Source organism: Gallinula chloropus (genome assembly GCF_964237585.1).
Source record: "Gallinula chloropus genome assembly, chromosome: 31".
NCBI lineage: Eukaryota > Metazoa > Chordata > Aves > Gruiformes > Rallidae > Gallinula > Gallinula chloropus.
The window spans coordinates 1,772,778-1,787,139 of NC_140116.1; the positions used below are offsets into that span (position 1 = coordinate 1,772,778).

Below are 14,362 nucleotides of genomic sequence, written 5' to 3' on the forward strand. Positions count from 1 at the left end.
CAATGAAACCGCGCCGCTCGGCCCCGCCGCCCAATCGGAGGCGGCGCGGGGGCGCGGCGCGGGCGGTGCCGCCCAATGGGAGCGGCGCTGGGGCGGGCAGACGGCGGGGGCGGCGGAGTGAGGCGGCGGCGCTCGCGTCGCTCGGCCCCTTTCTGTGTCGGCGCCTCGCAGAGGGAGCATCGCGCGCTGAGCCGCCCGCCGACCAGCCCGCCCAGCCCCGCGCCGCCACCATGGCCAAGTCCGAGGTAAGCCCCTCCGCCGCACTCCCGGCCCGGCCCCGCCCCGCCGCCGGCCTCCGCCGCCCGCCGCGGCCTCCCCGCCCCCGCCGCCCCGTTCGCCGCCGAGCGGGCCGCGCCTACTGCGCCTGCGCGCCGCTCTAACCCGCCGCCTTCCGCGCAGGCGCCGAGGGCCCGCCGCGCGCCGGGGGGCCCGCGCGGCGCATGCGCAGCCCCGCGCGCGCGCCCGCTCTTCCCCCCCCCCTCCTCCCTCCTCCCCCCCCCTTCCCCACCGCGGCTCCCCGCGCGCGGGGCCACGTGCGCGCCTTTGTGCTCGGGTGGGCGATGGCGGCGGCGGCGCCTCCGCGCATGCGCAGTGCGCAGGGCCGGCCGGCCAAGGGGGAACCCGGGCCCGCCGGGGATCTCGGTCACACATTGAGGGGGGGCTGAGGGTTGAAGGGGGGGGTCAGGGGCTGTTTGGAGCCGGCCTGGGAGGCTTTAGGGCTTTCTTAAGGCCTGCGCAGCGCTGCAGGTTCGAATGGGGAGGGTCAGGGGCCTGCGCTGCCCCGTGGGGGCGCTGGGGGCCTTGTGGGGCCTGGGCATCGCCTCAGGCGGGGCCTGGGCAGGCTCAGGATCCCTTCGGGGCCTGGAGAACTCTTATGGGGGCTGGGGAGGCTCAGGGTACTTTTGCGGCCTACAGATCTCCTCGGTTGGGGCCTGGGGGGCTCAGGGGCCCGTTGGGTTCTGGGTACCCCCACAGATGGGGGCTGGCGATCTCTTTTGGGCCTGGATATCCCCTCAGACAGGGGTTGGGGAGGGCCTCAGGATCCCTTTTGGGGGCTGTGTAGCCCCACAGTTGAGTGCTCACGGTCCCTTTTAGGCCTGGGTACTCCCACAGTTGGGGGCTGGGGGTCCCTTTTAGGCCTGGGTACCCCCACAGGTGGAGCCTGGGGGTCCCTTTTTGGGCCTGGGTACTCTACAGATGAGTGATCCTGGTCCATTTTTGGGCCTGCATACCCCCACAGGTGGAGGCTGGGGATCTCTTTGGGGTCAGGGTGGCCCCATAGGCTAGCCTTGGGGGGGAGTCTCAGGCCCCTTGAGGGAACAGGTAGCCTCCCAGATTGGGGTTGGAGGCTCCCAAGGGGCTTCCCTGGGCCTGCTCAGCCTCATAAATAGAGCCTGGGGTCCCCAGGGTTTCTCTGGGGGCCAGTTCAGCCCCGTGGAGGGTCTTGAGGAAGGAGATTGGGGAAGCCTGTGGATAGAGCTGGGAGGGGGGTGTCAGGGAGGGGGCTGAGTATGAAAAAAGCCCCCCCTGGGGCCAGGGGAGTGTGAGGAAGCCCGTTAGAAGGTGTTTTGGGGGGTGGTGGGGCTAGAGAGAGATATGATGGAGTACAGTGGGTCCAGTGAGGGTGGGCAGGGGGTGACAGGGCCTCCCTGGCGCTGTGGGGGTGCAAGGCAGCCCCGGGGAGGGGGCATTTGGGGGTGACAGGACCTCTCCTTGGTTGGCAGAACTCAAGAGGCTCCTACATTTGGGTTTTGGGGGGGTCAGTGTCTCTATCTGTGGGGCTACAGGGGTGTCTAACCCCTCACACCCCCCCTCTCTGGTATCCCCCCCCTCCCCACAGTCTCCGAAGGAGCCCGAGCAGCTCCGCAAGCTCTTCATCGGCGGCCTGAGCTTCGAAACCACAGACGAGAGCCTGCGCAGCCACTTCGAGCAATGGGGCACCCTGACCGACTGCGTGGTAAGGCCCCTGCACCCCAAAACCCCTGCTGGGCCCTCTGCCCCCCCTTCCCCTCCGCCTCCCACCCCCCTGGGACGGGAGGGTGTTGGGTGAACGGGATGCGAGGAGAAGGGGGCTGAGTCCCCGTGGAGGGTTTGGGGAAGGGGAAGGGGGGGGTTGCTGCTGTTTGAGGATTGGGGGGGGATGCTTCATGCTGTTTCCTGATGTCTCCCTGTCCCCTCAGGTGATGAGGGACCCCAACACCAAACGCTCCCGAGGTTTCGGCTTCGTCACGTACTCCTCAGTGGAAGAAGTGGACGCCGCCATGAACGCCCGGCCGCACAAAGTGGACGGCAGAGTCGTCGAACCAAAGAGGGCCGTGTCCAGAGAGGTAGGGAAGCAGCTCAGGGCCTTGCTGAGCCTTTTACATCCCAGCATCTGGATCCTCACTGTTCAGAACCCTCCACGCAGCTGCTTTTTGGGGATGCTCCCCCCTCAACTCCCCCATCCCCAACCCACGCCGCCCTCTTCTCCCGCAGGATTCCCAACGGCCCGGCGCCCACCTCACAGTCAAGAAGATCTTTGTGGGGGGGATCAAGGAGGACACAGAGGAGCATCACTTGAGGGACTATTTTGGCCAGTATGGCAAAATCGAAGTCATCGAGATCATGACTGACCGCGGCAGCGGCAAGAAGAGGGGCTTCGCCTTCGTCACCTTCGACGACCACGACTCGGTCGACAAGATAGTCAGTAAGTCCCACGTGTGCTGAAAGCAGGTGGGACCCCCTCCTTTACATCCCCCTCCCCTAATTTCTTCCCCCTTCTCCTCTAGTTCAGAAGTACCACACTGTGAACGGGCACAACTGCGAGGTGAGGAAAGCTCTCTCCAAGCAGGAGATGGCCAGCGCCTCAGCCAGCCAGAGAGGTGAGCCGGCGGCTCGACCCCCTGCTCCCCCCACCCCCCGAGCTGCTGCTAGACCCCGCTGCCTGTGCTGTTCCTAAAGGCTGTCCCCCTCCTCCTCCTCCCCCTCTCCTAGGCCGCAGCGGGTCCGGGAACTTCGGTGGCGGCGGCGGCGGCCGCGGGGGTGGATTCGGCGGTAACGACAACTTCAGTCGCGGCGGCAACTTCGGCGGCCGTGGTGAGTGGGTTTTTTGGGGGGGGGGGTGGGTGGGGGGTAAGGTGGGGAACAACCCCTCCAGCTTGCCAGCCCCCAAGGGCGACACCGTCGGCTCCAAGAAGCAGCTCCAAACTTAACCCAAACGCCGCCTCCGCTCCCGGCTGCCACCGCTTTACCTCTCAACCCACCTCCCCTTTTTCCTTTCCCCCCTCCCCATGCCCCCAGCCCCACCTTTCCCTGCCCCATCTCAGCCCGGGCAGGGTGTCGCTCCTCACCCTACAACCCCAACCATTCTGGGGCGCTTTTCTTTCTTAGGCACACCTCTAAAAAAACACCCCAAACCAACCCAAAAACCATCCCGAGGGGGCCCCCCAAAAACCAACCCCCCAACCCCCCACCACGCACCCAACCCCCCACCACGCACACCCCGCGTGACCCGATTGAACCACAACGGTTTGTTCTTTTCAGGTGGGTTTGGTGGCAGCCGCGGTGGCGGTTATGGCGGCGGCGGAGACGGCTATAATGGATTTGGCAATGACGGTAAGGCCAGAGCGGGATTTCTCCGACGGGCAGCGGCCAACGCGTTGCCCAACCGCTCGCCGAGGACGCCAGCCGGCCCCGTGGCCCGGCCCAGACAGCGGACGCAGCCCACCGCCCTACCGAACCCGGAGCCCGGCCCCCACGCGCCTTCCCTTACGGCCTTGGCAGCTCAGCGCCCTCCTTCCTCCTCTCCTTCAGGTTACGGCGGCGGCAGCGGCCCCGGTTATTCCGGCGGTGGCGGCAACCGGGGTTACGGCGGCGGCGGCGGCGGCAGCAGCACCTACGACGGTTACAATAACGGCGGGGGGGGTTTCGGCGGCGGCGGCAGCGGAGGACGGCGTCCTGCCCGGGGGCCCGCGCTGGCCGTGCGGAACGGCCTCTCGGAAGCGGGCACAGGTCAGGCAACCACACACCCCATCCCCAAAAATCCCTTCTGGGGTCCTTGGTGAACCCCCACAGCCTGCAGCGGGGTGTCAGCGGGCTCCCCGTTACTCCCCCACCCACCTCCAAACCCTGCTCAGGGTCCTGGGTGCTTCTGGGCTCCCTCTTACACCCCCAACTATCCCCACGGTTCTGGGTGCCTTTGGGCTCCCCATTACTCCCCCCTCCAAACCCTGCTCAGGGTCTTGGGTGCTTCTGGGCTCCCTGTTAATCCCCCCCAGGGTCCTGGATGCCTCTGGGCTCCCCATTTCTCCCCCCAAACCCTGCTCAGGGTCCTGGGTGCCTCCAGACACCTTGTTAATCTCCCCCAGGGTCTTGGGTGCCTCAAGGCTCCCTGTTAGACCCCCCAATCCACCCCTCAGCAGGGTCTTGGGTGCCTCTGGGCTCCCTGCTAGACCCCCCAACCCCCCCACCCCTGCTCAGGATCCTGGGTGTTTCCGAGCTCCCCGTTACTCCCCCAAACCCTGCTCAGGGTCCTGGGTACCTCCAGGCTCCCTGTTAATTCCCCCCCAGGGTCCTGGGTGCCTCTGGGCTCCCTGTTACACCCCCAACTACCCCCAGGGTCCTGGGTGCCTCTGGGCTCCCCATTACTCCCCCCTCCCAACCTCCAGGCTCCCCATTAAATCCTCTCCCTGGCACTGGGGTGCTTCCATTGCCCCCTCCCCCCTCATTTAACACCCCCAGACTTAACAGAATCACCCCAAAACCCCCAACTGCCTCTGGGCTTCCTGTTACATTCCCCCCGCCCCCCAGCCATGGGGTGTCTCCAGGGCCCCCATTAACCACCACCACCCCCCCCACCAATTCCTTGGGGCCAAGTTAAACACCCCTCTGACCTTGGGGTACTTGTGGGCTCTCCATTACACCCCCCCAAAGCCCCCCAGGTCCTTCCCTCTTCCTTCCACTGCTCCAGCCCCCCCTTTGCCCCCCCCCAGGCAGTAACTTCGGCGGCGGGGGGAACTACAACGACTTTGGCAGTTACAACAACCAGTCGTCCAATTTCGGCCCCATGAAGGGCGGCAACTTCGGGGGCAGGAGCTCGGGGCCCTACGGCGGCGGTGAGTCCTGGGGGGGGGGCTGGGGGGGCACAGAGGGGGGGTTAAAGGGGCTCAAACCCTGTACAGCAGCGGTGAGTCCTGGGGGGGGGGCTAGGGGGGCACAGAGGGGGGGTTAAAGGGGCTCGAACCCCTGTACAGCAGCTGTGAGTCCTGGGGGGGGTGCACAGAGGGGGATTAAAGGGGCTCAAACCCCTTTGAGTCCTGGGGGGGGCACAGAGGGGGAGTTAAAGGGGCTCAAACCCCTGTGAGTCCTGGGGGGGGGGCTAGGGGGGAGTCAAAGGGGCTCAAACCCCTGTACAGCAGTGGTGGGTCCCCTGGAGGCGGGGGGGCTTAAAGCCCAGTGGTGTTTAAGGGGGCAGCTTAAACCCCAGTGAGTCTTTGAGAGGGCTGGCAAGGGGGGGCATGGGGGGAGTTAAGGGGCTCAACCCCCCCCTACAGTGGTGGTAGGTCTGCAGGAGGGCTGGGAGGGGCAGACAGGGGGAGTCAAGGGGCTTAAACCCCTGTGAGTCAGTGGGGGGGACACACAGGAGGAGTTATGGGGCTCAATCTCCCACCCCCCCATATGGCAGTGGGTCCCCAGGAGGGCTGGGAGGTGGGCACAGGAAGAGTTAAGAGGCTCAAACCCCTCCCCTGTATGGCAGTAACTCCCTGGGAGGGGGCTGGGTGGGGGGCACAGGAAGAGTTAAGGGGCTTAAACCCCCCTTGAGTCCCCAGGAGGGCTGGGGGGTGACATGGAAGGATTTAAGGGGCTCAACCACACCATGTATGTCAGTGAGTCCCCAGGAAGGGACACGGAAGGATTTAAGGGGCCCAAACCCACTTCCCTTCTGACTTCCCACCCCCTTGTACCCCCCCCACTCCCCAAAACCTTCTCTACCCCCCCTCTAACCCCACTGTGTGTCCCCCCCAGGCGGCTACGGCAGCTCAAGCGGCGGCGGCAGCTACGGCGGCGGCCGGAGGTTTTAACACCCCAGGTAAGAAACACCCCCCCCACCCCCAGAAAACCCCCCTTAAACCCCCCCCAACATCTAAATAAACAATAAAAACCCATCAAAAAGCCAACTTTTTAATCTGTTTTTTGCAAATAAGCTCCCCAAACCCCTCCCAGACCCCCCTTTCCCCTTCCCCCCCCCCCCTTAAGATTAACCTCTTGTATTCCGTGTTATCCAACAGGACTCAAACCTTTAGCAGGAGAGGAGAGAGAGAGAGAGAGAGAGCCAGACCCAAGGGACAGGGGAGAATTAACCCAAAAAACACAACCCAAAACCTAAAAATTAAAGCTCTGAAGGTTCCGTTCTGCTGGTTGGGAACTCAGCCCCCCCCACCCACCCCCCCCAAAAAAAGAAGCCGTGGTGAAAGGGGGGGGGGGAGAGGACACGAGGTTGGGGGGGGGGGTTCATCAGCTGCTCCCCCCCCCCCCAAAGTGTGTTTTAGACAGAAGTCTCCTTATCCTTTTTTTTTGTTGTTTTTTTGCTGAAAACCAGGACTGTGTTTTGTGAACTAATTGTACAACAGGTTCTATTTTAATTTGGGGGGGGGGTTGGGGTGGGGGTGTGTTTTGGGGTGGGGGGAGGTGTGGGGGGGGGTTTATTTAGAAGGGGGAAGGGGTTGATTAGTTGGTTGGTTGGTTGGGGTGGGGTTTCTCTCTGTGCAGTGAAAACATTCCCACGAGGAGTTTTCTCCCCCCCCACCCCCCTCAACCCACCTCCATCCCCCTCCCCTTTGCTCCCCCCTCCCAAAAGCCGCCCTCCCATGCTTTGCCTTGCTGGGGTGGGGGGGTTTTGGGGGGGGGCTGGGTTTTATTTCCGTGCTGTCGGTCGCTGCCTGTAACAACCTGACGCTGAATAAATGTGTCTCTTTTTTTTTTTTTTTTTTTTTTAAAAAAAACAAACCCAAAACCTCAATTTTTTTAATAGAAAAAAAAACCCCAAAATTCAGGTCTGGTGTCTGCGCCACTCTGGGGAGGGGAGTGGGTGGCAAAGGGGGGGGGAATGTGGCTCGTGTGTGGCCCCCCCACATCTCCCCTAAAGGTCAGACTAGCTCAGTCTCTTCCCTCCTTGCCGTCCCCATGTGCTTTCCCCCTCAGCCCCCTCCCCATTTCACCCTTATCCTCATTGCCCCCCCCCATTACCCCCCTTTTATCCCCCCTATATCCCCTTCCTTGCCCCCCTATATCCCCTTCCTTGCCCCCCTATATCCCCTTGCTTGCCCCCCTATATCGCCTTCCTTGCTCCCCCCTATATCCCCCTCCTTGCCCCCCATTACCCCCATATCCCCCTCGCCCCCCCATTACTCCCCTTATCCCCTCCTTGCCCCACCATTACCCCCCTTATCCCCTTCTTGTCCCCCATTACCCCCCCTTATCCCCCTCCTTGTCCCCCATTACCCCCCCCTTATCCCCCTCCTTGCCCCCCACCATCCCCCCCTTATCCCCCTCCTTGCCCCCATTACCCCCCCATCCCCTTCTTACCCCCCATTACCCCCCTTATCTCCCTCCTCAGCCCCCCCATATCCCCCTCCTTGCCCCCCCTCCCTCACCTCATCTCACTCCCAGCCTGGGGCTCCCCCTCAAACCTTGGCACTGGGACCCCCCCTCCCACCACAGGGCAGGACCCCCCTGTAGGTAGGAGCAGCTTGATGTGTGATACCCCCCAACCCCCAAACTTCCCCCCCCACCCCCAGCTCCGTTGTACCCAACAGGTCCCCTGGCTTCTTTTTAGGGGTCACCTGCAGGACATGGGGACCCCCCCACCATGGGTAGGACATCGGACACCCCCCCCAGGGTAGGAGGGAGCGATGGGGATACCTTGTCCTGGGTTGGGGGGCAGCAGCAGGGGCTGTGTCCCCCCCCAGGGGTCCAGGAGGTGACAGTGATGAGGCAGGGGGGGTGTGTGAGCTGCTTTATTGTCTATTTACAGGGTGGGGGTGTCCAGGGCTGGGGGGGGACACCCCAAGGGGCTGGGGGGACACCCCAAGGGGGTGGGGGGTGACACCATGAGGAGTTTAGAGAACACCCTGAGGGGCTGGGGGGGCACACCCCGAGGCCTTTGGGGTCCACCCTGAGGGGCTGAGGGATGACAAAACACCCCCCAAACTGGGTCCTTGAGGGGAGGGATGGGGGGTGAGCGGGTGCCCCCTTGGGGTGCCCCCTTCATCCCTCCCCCAGCCCCTCCAGGCTGATCCCCCCGTCCTCCGTCAGCCTCAACCCGAACTTCTCGGGGGGCAGCGGGTTCCCAGCCCCATCCCTCAGCGCCCCCAAAACCTGGGCCGACACCCTGGCCAGGTCCCTCCTCAGAGCCCCCAGGGCCCTCTCAGCCTGGCCCCGCGCCCGCAGCAGCCGCTCCCGTTCCCTCCCCAAGCGCCCCAGCTCGGCCTGGAGCCGGGCGATGGCCTCCAGCTTCCGGCGGCGGCATTTCTGCGCCGCCATCTTGTTCTTGCCGCGCCGGCGGATATCCCGCGCCAGCGCCAGCTCGGGGCCCGATAACCGGGCCCGGCCCAGCAGCGCGTTGAAATCCTCCACCGGCAGGTTAACGATGGCGTCGGGCCCGATGGGCAGCGCCAAGGCCAAGGCGCGGCGGGCGTCGCGGGGGGCGGCGGGGCGGGGGGCGGCGGGGATGGCGTGGCGGGGGGTGGGATGGATGTTGGGGTGGATGTTGGGATGGGCATCGTGGGCGTTGCCATGGATGTCGTGATGGGCATCGTGACAGATGTTGGGATGGATGTCGGGATGGGCATCGTGGGCGTCGCGATGGATGTCGTGACGGGTGTTGTGGTGGGTGGTGTGATGGGCGTTGCAATGGATGTCGCGACAGATGTTGGGATGGGCATTGGGATGGGCAGCATGGGCGTTGCCATGGATGTCGTGATGGGCGTCACGATGGATGTCGCGACAGATGTCGCGATGGGTGGCGGGATGGGCATCATGGGCATCACAATGGATGTCGTGATGGATGTCGCAACAGATGGCAGGATGGGCATCATGGGTGTCGCGATGGGCATCACGATGGATGTCGGGATGGGCATCGCGATGGAGGTCAGGATGGGTGTCGCCATGGATGTCACGATGGGCGTCGCGATGGGTGGCGTGATGGATGTCGGGATGGGCATCATGATGGGTGTCATGCTGGGTGGTGCGATGGGCATCATGGGCATCGCAACAGATGTCACGATGGGCGTCATGACGGGCATCGCCGTGGGTGTCGTTACGGACGTCACGATGGGTGTCGTGACAGGCAGCACAGTGGGTGTCACGATGGGCGTCGTGACGGGCGTCACCGTGGGGGACGTGCTGGATGTCGCCATGGGAGTCGCGCTGGGTGTCGCGCTGGGTGTCCCGGTCGCCGTCGCGCTGGAGGCCTCCCGCAAGGGTCGGGTGGAGGGTGGGTGTCTCCGTGGCGAAGTGGGGGGGGAAAGGGGGGCTGGGGAAATGGGGAGGGGGGAAAGGGGGGGGGAAAGGGGTTTGGGGGGGTGCAGGAGGAGGAGGAAGGGGGGTGTAAGGGGGAGGGGGCAGAGCGGGGAGGGGGTAAAAGGAGGGGTCGAAGGGGGGGTCTGTCACCATGTCCAGGCCCTGGGGAGGGGGAGGGGGGGGAGAGAAGGGGAGGGGGTTAATGGGGGGTGGGAATGGGGGGGGGCAGGGGGAGTGGGGGGGGCAGTAGGGGAATAGGGGGGGGCAGTAAGGGGTGGGGGGGGGCAGTAGGGGGGTACAGAGGGAGAATGGGGGTGCGGGGAGGGTGGGGGCGGGCGGGGGGGGGCTGGGAGAGCTGTGGGGGTCCCGCAGCGAGTGGGCACAGGGGGGTCCCGGGGGGCCAGCGGGCTGTGGCCGCGGCGGCCGGCAGGGGGCGGTAAGGGCAGGAGGGGGCGTGGCCGGGGCGGGGGCGTGGTCAGTACAGGAGGGGGCGTGGTCAGGGGCAGGAGGGGGCGTGGCCACGGGGCGCACCTGCAGCTCGCTGAGGGAGAGGATCTCCTGCCACGTGAGCTCCACCTCGGCGGGGGGCGGAGCGGGGGGCGGGGCCAGCGACAGGCCACGCCCCCCACCCTCCCCGAGCGCCGCCAGGGTCTGCGGGATGAGGCGCTTCGTTGGCTCTGATTGGCCGCGGGAACCCCCTGGCCCCGCCCCCGTGTCCTAGAGCCCCTCCCCCGTGTCCTAGAGCCCCTCCCTGGGTCCTAGAGCCCCTCCCCCGGGTCCCAGAGCCCCTCCCCCGGGTCCCAGAGCCCCTCCCCCGGGTCCTAGAGTCCCCCCGCTCTCTCCACACCCCCGAAACACCCCCAGGACCCCCCCAGATGCCCGGGACATCCCCCCCCCGCCTCCATTTCCCGCGCCCCCACGGCCCCCCCCGCTCACCTCGGGGTCCCCCATGCCGGAGCCGCGGCGCCGCCTCCTCCTGCTGCCCCAGATAAGGGGTTATCGCCCGTCCGGGGCGGGGGGGGGACCCGCTGACACCCCCCAAACCGCCCCCTTACCCCCCCCCCCCAACCCCCCCGGGTCTCTTCCCGCTTCTGCTTTCGGGGGGTGCAGCGGGGGGGAGGGGGGGGGCACGAGGGGTGTCCCCCCACCGTGTCCGGGGTGGGGGGTCCCCACCCATGGGTGCCCCCCAGCCCCGCCCGCCTTGCGCCACCCCGTTGCCCAACGCCGGGACGTTGCACAAGGACCGGGCGAGGCGGAGCCCCCCCCCCCCATCATGTCCTTCCCCCCCCCAACCCCGGTCCCTCCCGCAGCCGTTGGGGAGTTTCCGCCCGGGCTGAGCCGGGGGCCCGGAGCTGCGTGTGTGTGTGTGACCCCCCCGCAGCTCCCGGCCCCCCCAAACCATCCTCCCCCCCCCCCCCGGGCACATGCTGCACCAGGCCCAGCACTGACACCCCCACACATGGCACCCCGAGCCCAGGGTACCCCAAACCTATGGCACATGGGTGCACCTGCACCCCAAGGCTGTGGCACACACATGGCCCTGCACCCCAAATTCATGGCACACACATGGCCCTGCACCCCAAGTCCTTGACACCCCCAGCCTGTGGCACACATGGCCCTGCACCCCGAATTCATGGCACACACTTGCACCTGCACCCCAAGCTCATGGCACCCCAAGCCTATGGCACCTGCACCCCAAGGCTGTGGCACACACATGCCCTTGCACCCCAAATTCATGGCACACACATGGCCCTGCACCCCAAGCCCATGGCACATGCCTGGATCTGCACCCCAAATTCATGGCACACGCTTGCACCCTGCACCCCAAGCCCACAGCACCCCAAACCTGTGGCACATGGGTGCACCAGCACCCCAAATTCATTGCACACACATGGCCCTGCACCCCCAGCCCATGGCACCCCAAACCTATGGGACATGGGTGCATCTACACCCCGAATTCATGGCACCCCCATGCCCTTGCACCCCGAATTCATGGCACACACATGGCCCTGCACCTTGAGCTCATGGTACCCCCAGCCTGTGGACACACATGGCCCTGCACCCCAAATTCATGGCATCCCCATGCCCTTGCACCCTGAATTCATGGCACACACATGGCCCTGCACCCCGAGCCCATGGCACCCCCAGCCTGTGGCACACACCAGAATCTGCACCCCGAATTCATGGCACACACATGGCCCTGCACCCCCAACCCATGGCACCCCAAACCTATGGCACATGGGTGCTCCAGCACCCCGAATTCATTGCACATACATGACCCTGCACCCCCAGCCCATGGCACCCCCAGCCTGTGGCACACACATGGCCCTGCACCCCCAGCCCATGGCACCCCCAGCCTGTGGCACACACCAGAATCTGCACCCCGAATTCATGGCAGACACATGGCCCTGCACCCCCAGCCCATGACACCCCAAACCTATGGCACATGGGTGCTCCAGCACCCCGAATTCATGGCACAGACATGGCCCTGCACCCCCAGCCCATGGCACCCCCAGCCTGTGGCACACGCCTGGATCTGCACCCCGAATTCATGGCACCCCTGTGGACCCACCGTGTGGACCCCACACTGCCCCGACCCTGTGGCACACACGCCCCCCACCCACCCCAAGCCCATGACACCCATGTGCCCCCCCCCACCCTCGCCCCCCACCCTCAGGGACCCACCTGGTGCCCGTGGGGACCCGGCAGTGGCAGCGCCGAGGGCGGCCCCCGCCCCGCTGCCAGCGGGTGCCCGCCCCGGGGACACCCTGGGGGGGGCAACGGGTTGGGGGGGGGGACACAGGAACCCGGGGACTGGGGGTGGGAAGCGGGGGATGGGGGCGGGGGATGGCGGGACGTGGGGACAGCAGCGGGGCAGCCCGGGGGGGGGGTGAGGGGGGGTGAGGGGGGGGTGGCATCACTCCCGGTGTCCCCCGCCCCCCGGCAGGAAACCACCGGCCGTTGCCTAAACCGGGGCCCTGCGGGTGGAGGGAGCTGGGGGGGAGCTGGGGGGGGGGGGGGAGAAGGGGACGGGACCCCCCGCGCCCATCCCGGCCGTTATCAGCCGGGCGCAGCGCATCCGCCGCCGCCCCGGGGGTCCCGCCCCCCCCCCTCGCCCCCCCCCCGCGCCGCTCTTGCCCGTCACCGCGGGCACAACCGGGGTCCCCCCGCTCCCTGCCCGTGTCCGGGGGCCTGGGAACCCCCCCCCGGGTCCGTCCGTGACCCCCTGTGACCCCCCCGTGTCCCCTCCGTGACCCCCCCGGGTCCGTCCGTGACCCCCTGGGACCCCCCCGTGTCCCCTCCGTGACCCCCCCGGGTCCGTCCGTGACCCCCTGGGACCCCCCCGTGTCCCCTCCGTGACCCCCCTGGGTCCGTCCGTGACCCCCTGGGACCCGCCCATGTCCCCTCCGTGACCCCCCTGGGTCCATCCGTGAGCCCTGGGACCCCCCCGGGTCCGTCCGTTACCCCCTGTGAGCCCCCGTGTCCCTCCCCAGCCCCCCCCAGGCTCCCCCGGTCCGTCCGTGACCCCCTGTGACCCCCCCATGTCCCTCCCCAGCCCCCCCCGGTCCGTCCGTGACCCCCTGTGACCCCCCCATGTCCGTCCGTGACCCCCTGTGACCCCCCCGTATCCGTCCGTGACCCCCTGTGAGCCCCCATGTCCCTCCCCAGCACCCCCGGGCTCCCCCAGGGACCCCCCGGTCCGTCTGTGACCCCGCCATGTCCCTCCCCAGCCCCCCGGGCCCCCCCGGTCCGTCGTGACCCCCTGTGACCCCCCAGTGACCCCCCCCGGGTCCGTCGGTGACCCCCTATGAGCCCCCATGTCCCTCCCCAGCCCCCCCGAGACCCCCCCGGGTCCCTCCCCAGCCCCCCTGGGCCCCCCCCGGTCCGTCCGTGACCCCTGTGACCCCCCGTGTCCCCGCTGTGACCCTCCCGGCCCCCCCAGGTCCACCCGTGGCCCCTCCCGGCGCCCCCATCCCACCCCGAGACCCCCCGCTGCCCCCGCCCGGCCGTGACCCCCCCATTGGGGGTGTGGCTAAGAGCCCCCGCCAAGAGCGACTTCCGGCCACGTGGTTGTCGAGCCAGCCAATGGCTGGGGGAGAGCGGGCAGCGGAGAGGGGGTGCCGTCAGCGCTTCCCCGGTCGCCATGGGAACCCCGCCGGCCCGTCCCCCTTCTGGGAGTGCGCGGTGGGGCTGACGGGCGGGGCGCTGCTCCAATCAGACGCCTCGGCCTCCGAGGGCGGGAAGGGCCGGCTGGCCTTCCGCGCGTGCGAGCAGGGCGATTGGTTGGGTTGGGGTGAGGCTAGACCAATCAGCGCCCAGGGGCGGGGGCCCGGCGGCGCGATTGACGTGCGAGCGGCCAATCAGCGGCGGCTGCGCTTCCGGCTCCACGTCGGCAGCGGCGGGCGCAAAATGGAGGCGCTGATCCTGGTGAGGGGCGGCGGGGCCGGGGGGGGGCGGGACGGGCCTGGCCTGGGGGGGAAACGGGGGGCTGGGGAGCGGGAACGGGGGGTGAGAGGGGAACGGGGGGCTGGGGAGGGGGGAACGGGGGGCGGTGGGGCGGGAAATGGGGGGGGAGGGGGGAAATGGGGGGGAATTGGGGGGTCGGTGGGGCTGGGGGGGGGTAAATGGGGGGGGAGGGGGGGGCAGTGAGGGGCAATTGGGGGGTGGGGGGTTAAATGGGGCTGGGGGTGGTGAATGGGGTAAATGGGGGTCAGTGGGGCTGGGGGTAAATTGGGGGTTGGGGGACAGTGAGGGGTAATTGGGGGTGGGGGGGTGAATGGGGCTGGGGGTTAAATAGGGGTAGTGGGGGGTAAATGGGGCTGGGGGTGGTGAATGGGGGGTAAATGGGGGTGAGGAGGGGGAG

General features: G+C 67.2%; 2 protein-coding genes across 5 annotated transcripts; one reads left to right on the forward strand and one right to left on the reverse strand.

Moving 5' to 3' along the window:
• The first annotated feature begins 116 nt into the window (after positions 1-116).
• HNRNPA1 (heterogeneous nuclear ribonucleoprotein A1) lies at positions 117-6,633 on the forward strand. 4 transcript variants are annotated; one of them, XM_084277388.1, is made up of 11 exons: positions 117-245; positions 1,841-1,957; positions 2,181-2,327; positions 2,476-2,686; positions 2,769-2,861; positions 2,941-3,075; positions 3,523-3,594; positions 3,793-3,990; positions 4,971-5,093; positions 6,004-6,067; positions 6,267-6,633. In XM_084277388.1, the coding sequence occupies exons 1-10, from the start codon at positions 231-233 to the stop codon at positions 6,057-6,059; spliced, it is 1,167 nt and encodes a 388-aa protein (XP_084133514.1). In that variant the 5' UTR covers positions 117-230; the 3' UTR covers positions 6,060-6,067; positions 6,267-6,633. The 4 variants fall into 4 exon arrangements, with proteins under 4 accessions (XP_084133514.1, XP_084133515.1, XP_084133516.1 ...); XM_084277389.1 differs by having other exon boundaries at positions 2,974-3,075; XM_084277390.1 differs by lacking the exon at positions 3,523-3,594.
• A 1,354-nt stretch (positions 6,634-7,987) lies between these two features.
• NFE2 (nuclear factor, erythroid 2) lies at positions 7,988-10,529 on the reverse strand. The gene is made up of 3 exons (XM_084277385.1): positions 10,435-10,529; positions 10,030-10,149; positions 7,988-9,660 (listed from the first exon to the last, which is right to left on the reverse strand). Exons 1-3 carry the CDS (start codon positions 10,447-10,449, stop codon positions 8,245-8,247), a joined length of 1,551 nt encoding a protein of 516 aa, XP_084133511.1. The 5' UTR covers positions 10,450-10,529; the 3' UTR covers positions 7,988-8,244.
• Positions 10,530-14,362: the final 3,833 nt, after the last annotated feature.

Bases quoted from the DNA above. Each gene is read 5' to 3' on its own strand.
- HNRNPA1 (XM_084277388.1), top strand. The intron at 2,328-2,475 runs GTAGGGAAGCAG...CTTCTCCCGCAG, and splicing joins AGAGGGCCGTGTCCAGAGAG to GATTCCCAACGGCCCGGCGC. The intron at 2,687-2,768 runs GTAAGTCCCACG...CTTCTCCTCTAG, and splicing joins CTCGGTCGACAAGATAGTCA to TTCAGAAGTACCACACTGTG.
- NFE2 (XM_084277385.1), bottom strand. The intron at 9,661-10,029 runs GTGCGCCCCGTG...CCCCCTCCCCAG, and splicing joins TCTCCCTCAGCGAGCTGCAG to GGCCTGGACATGGTGACAGA.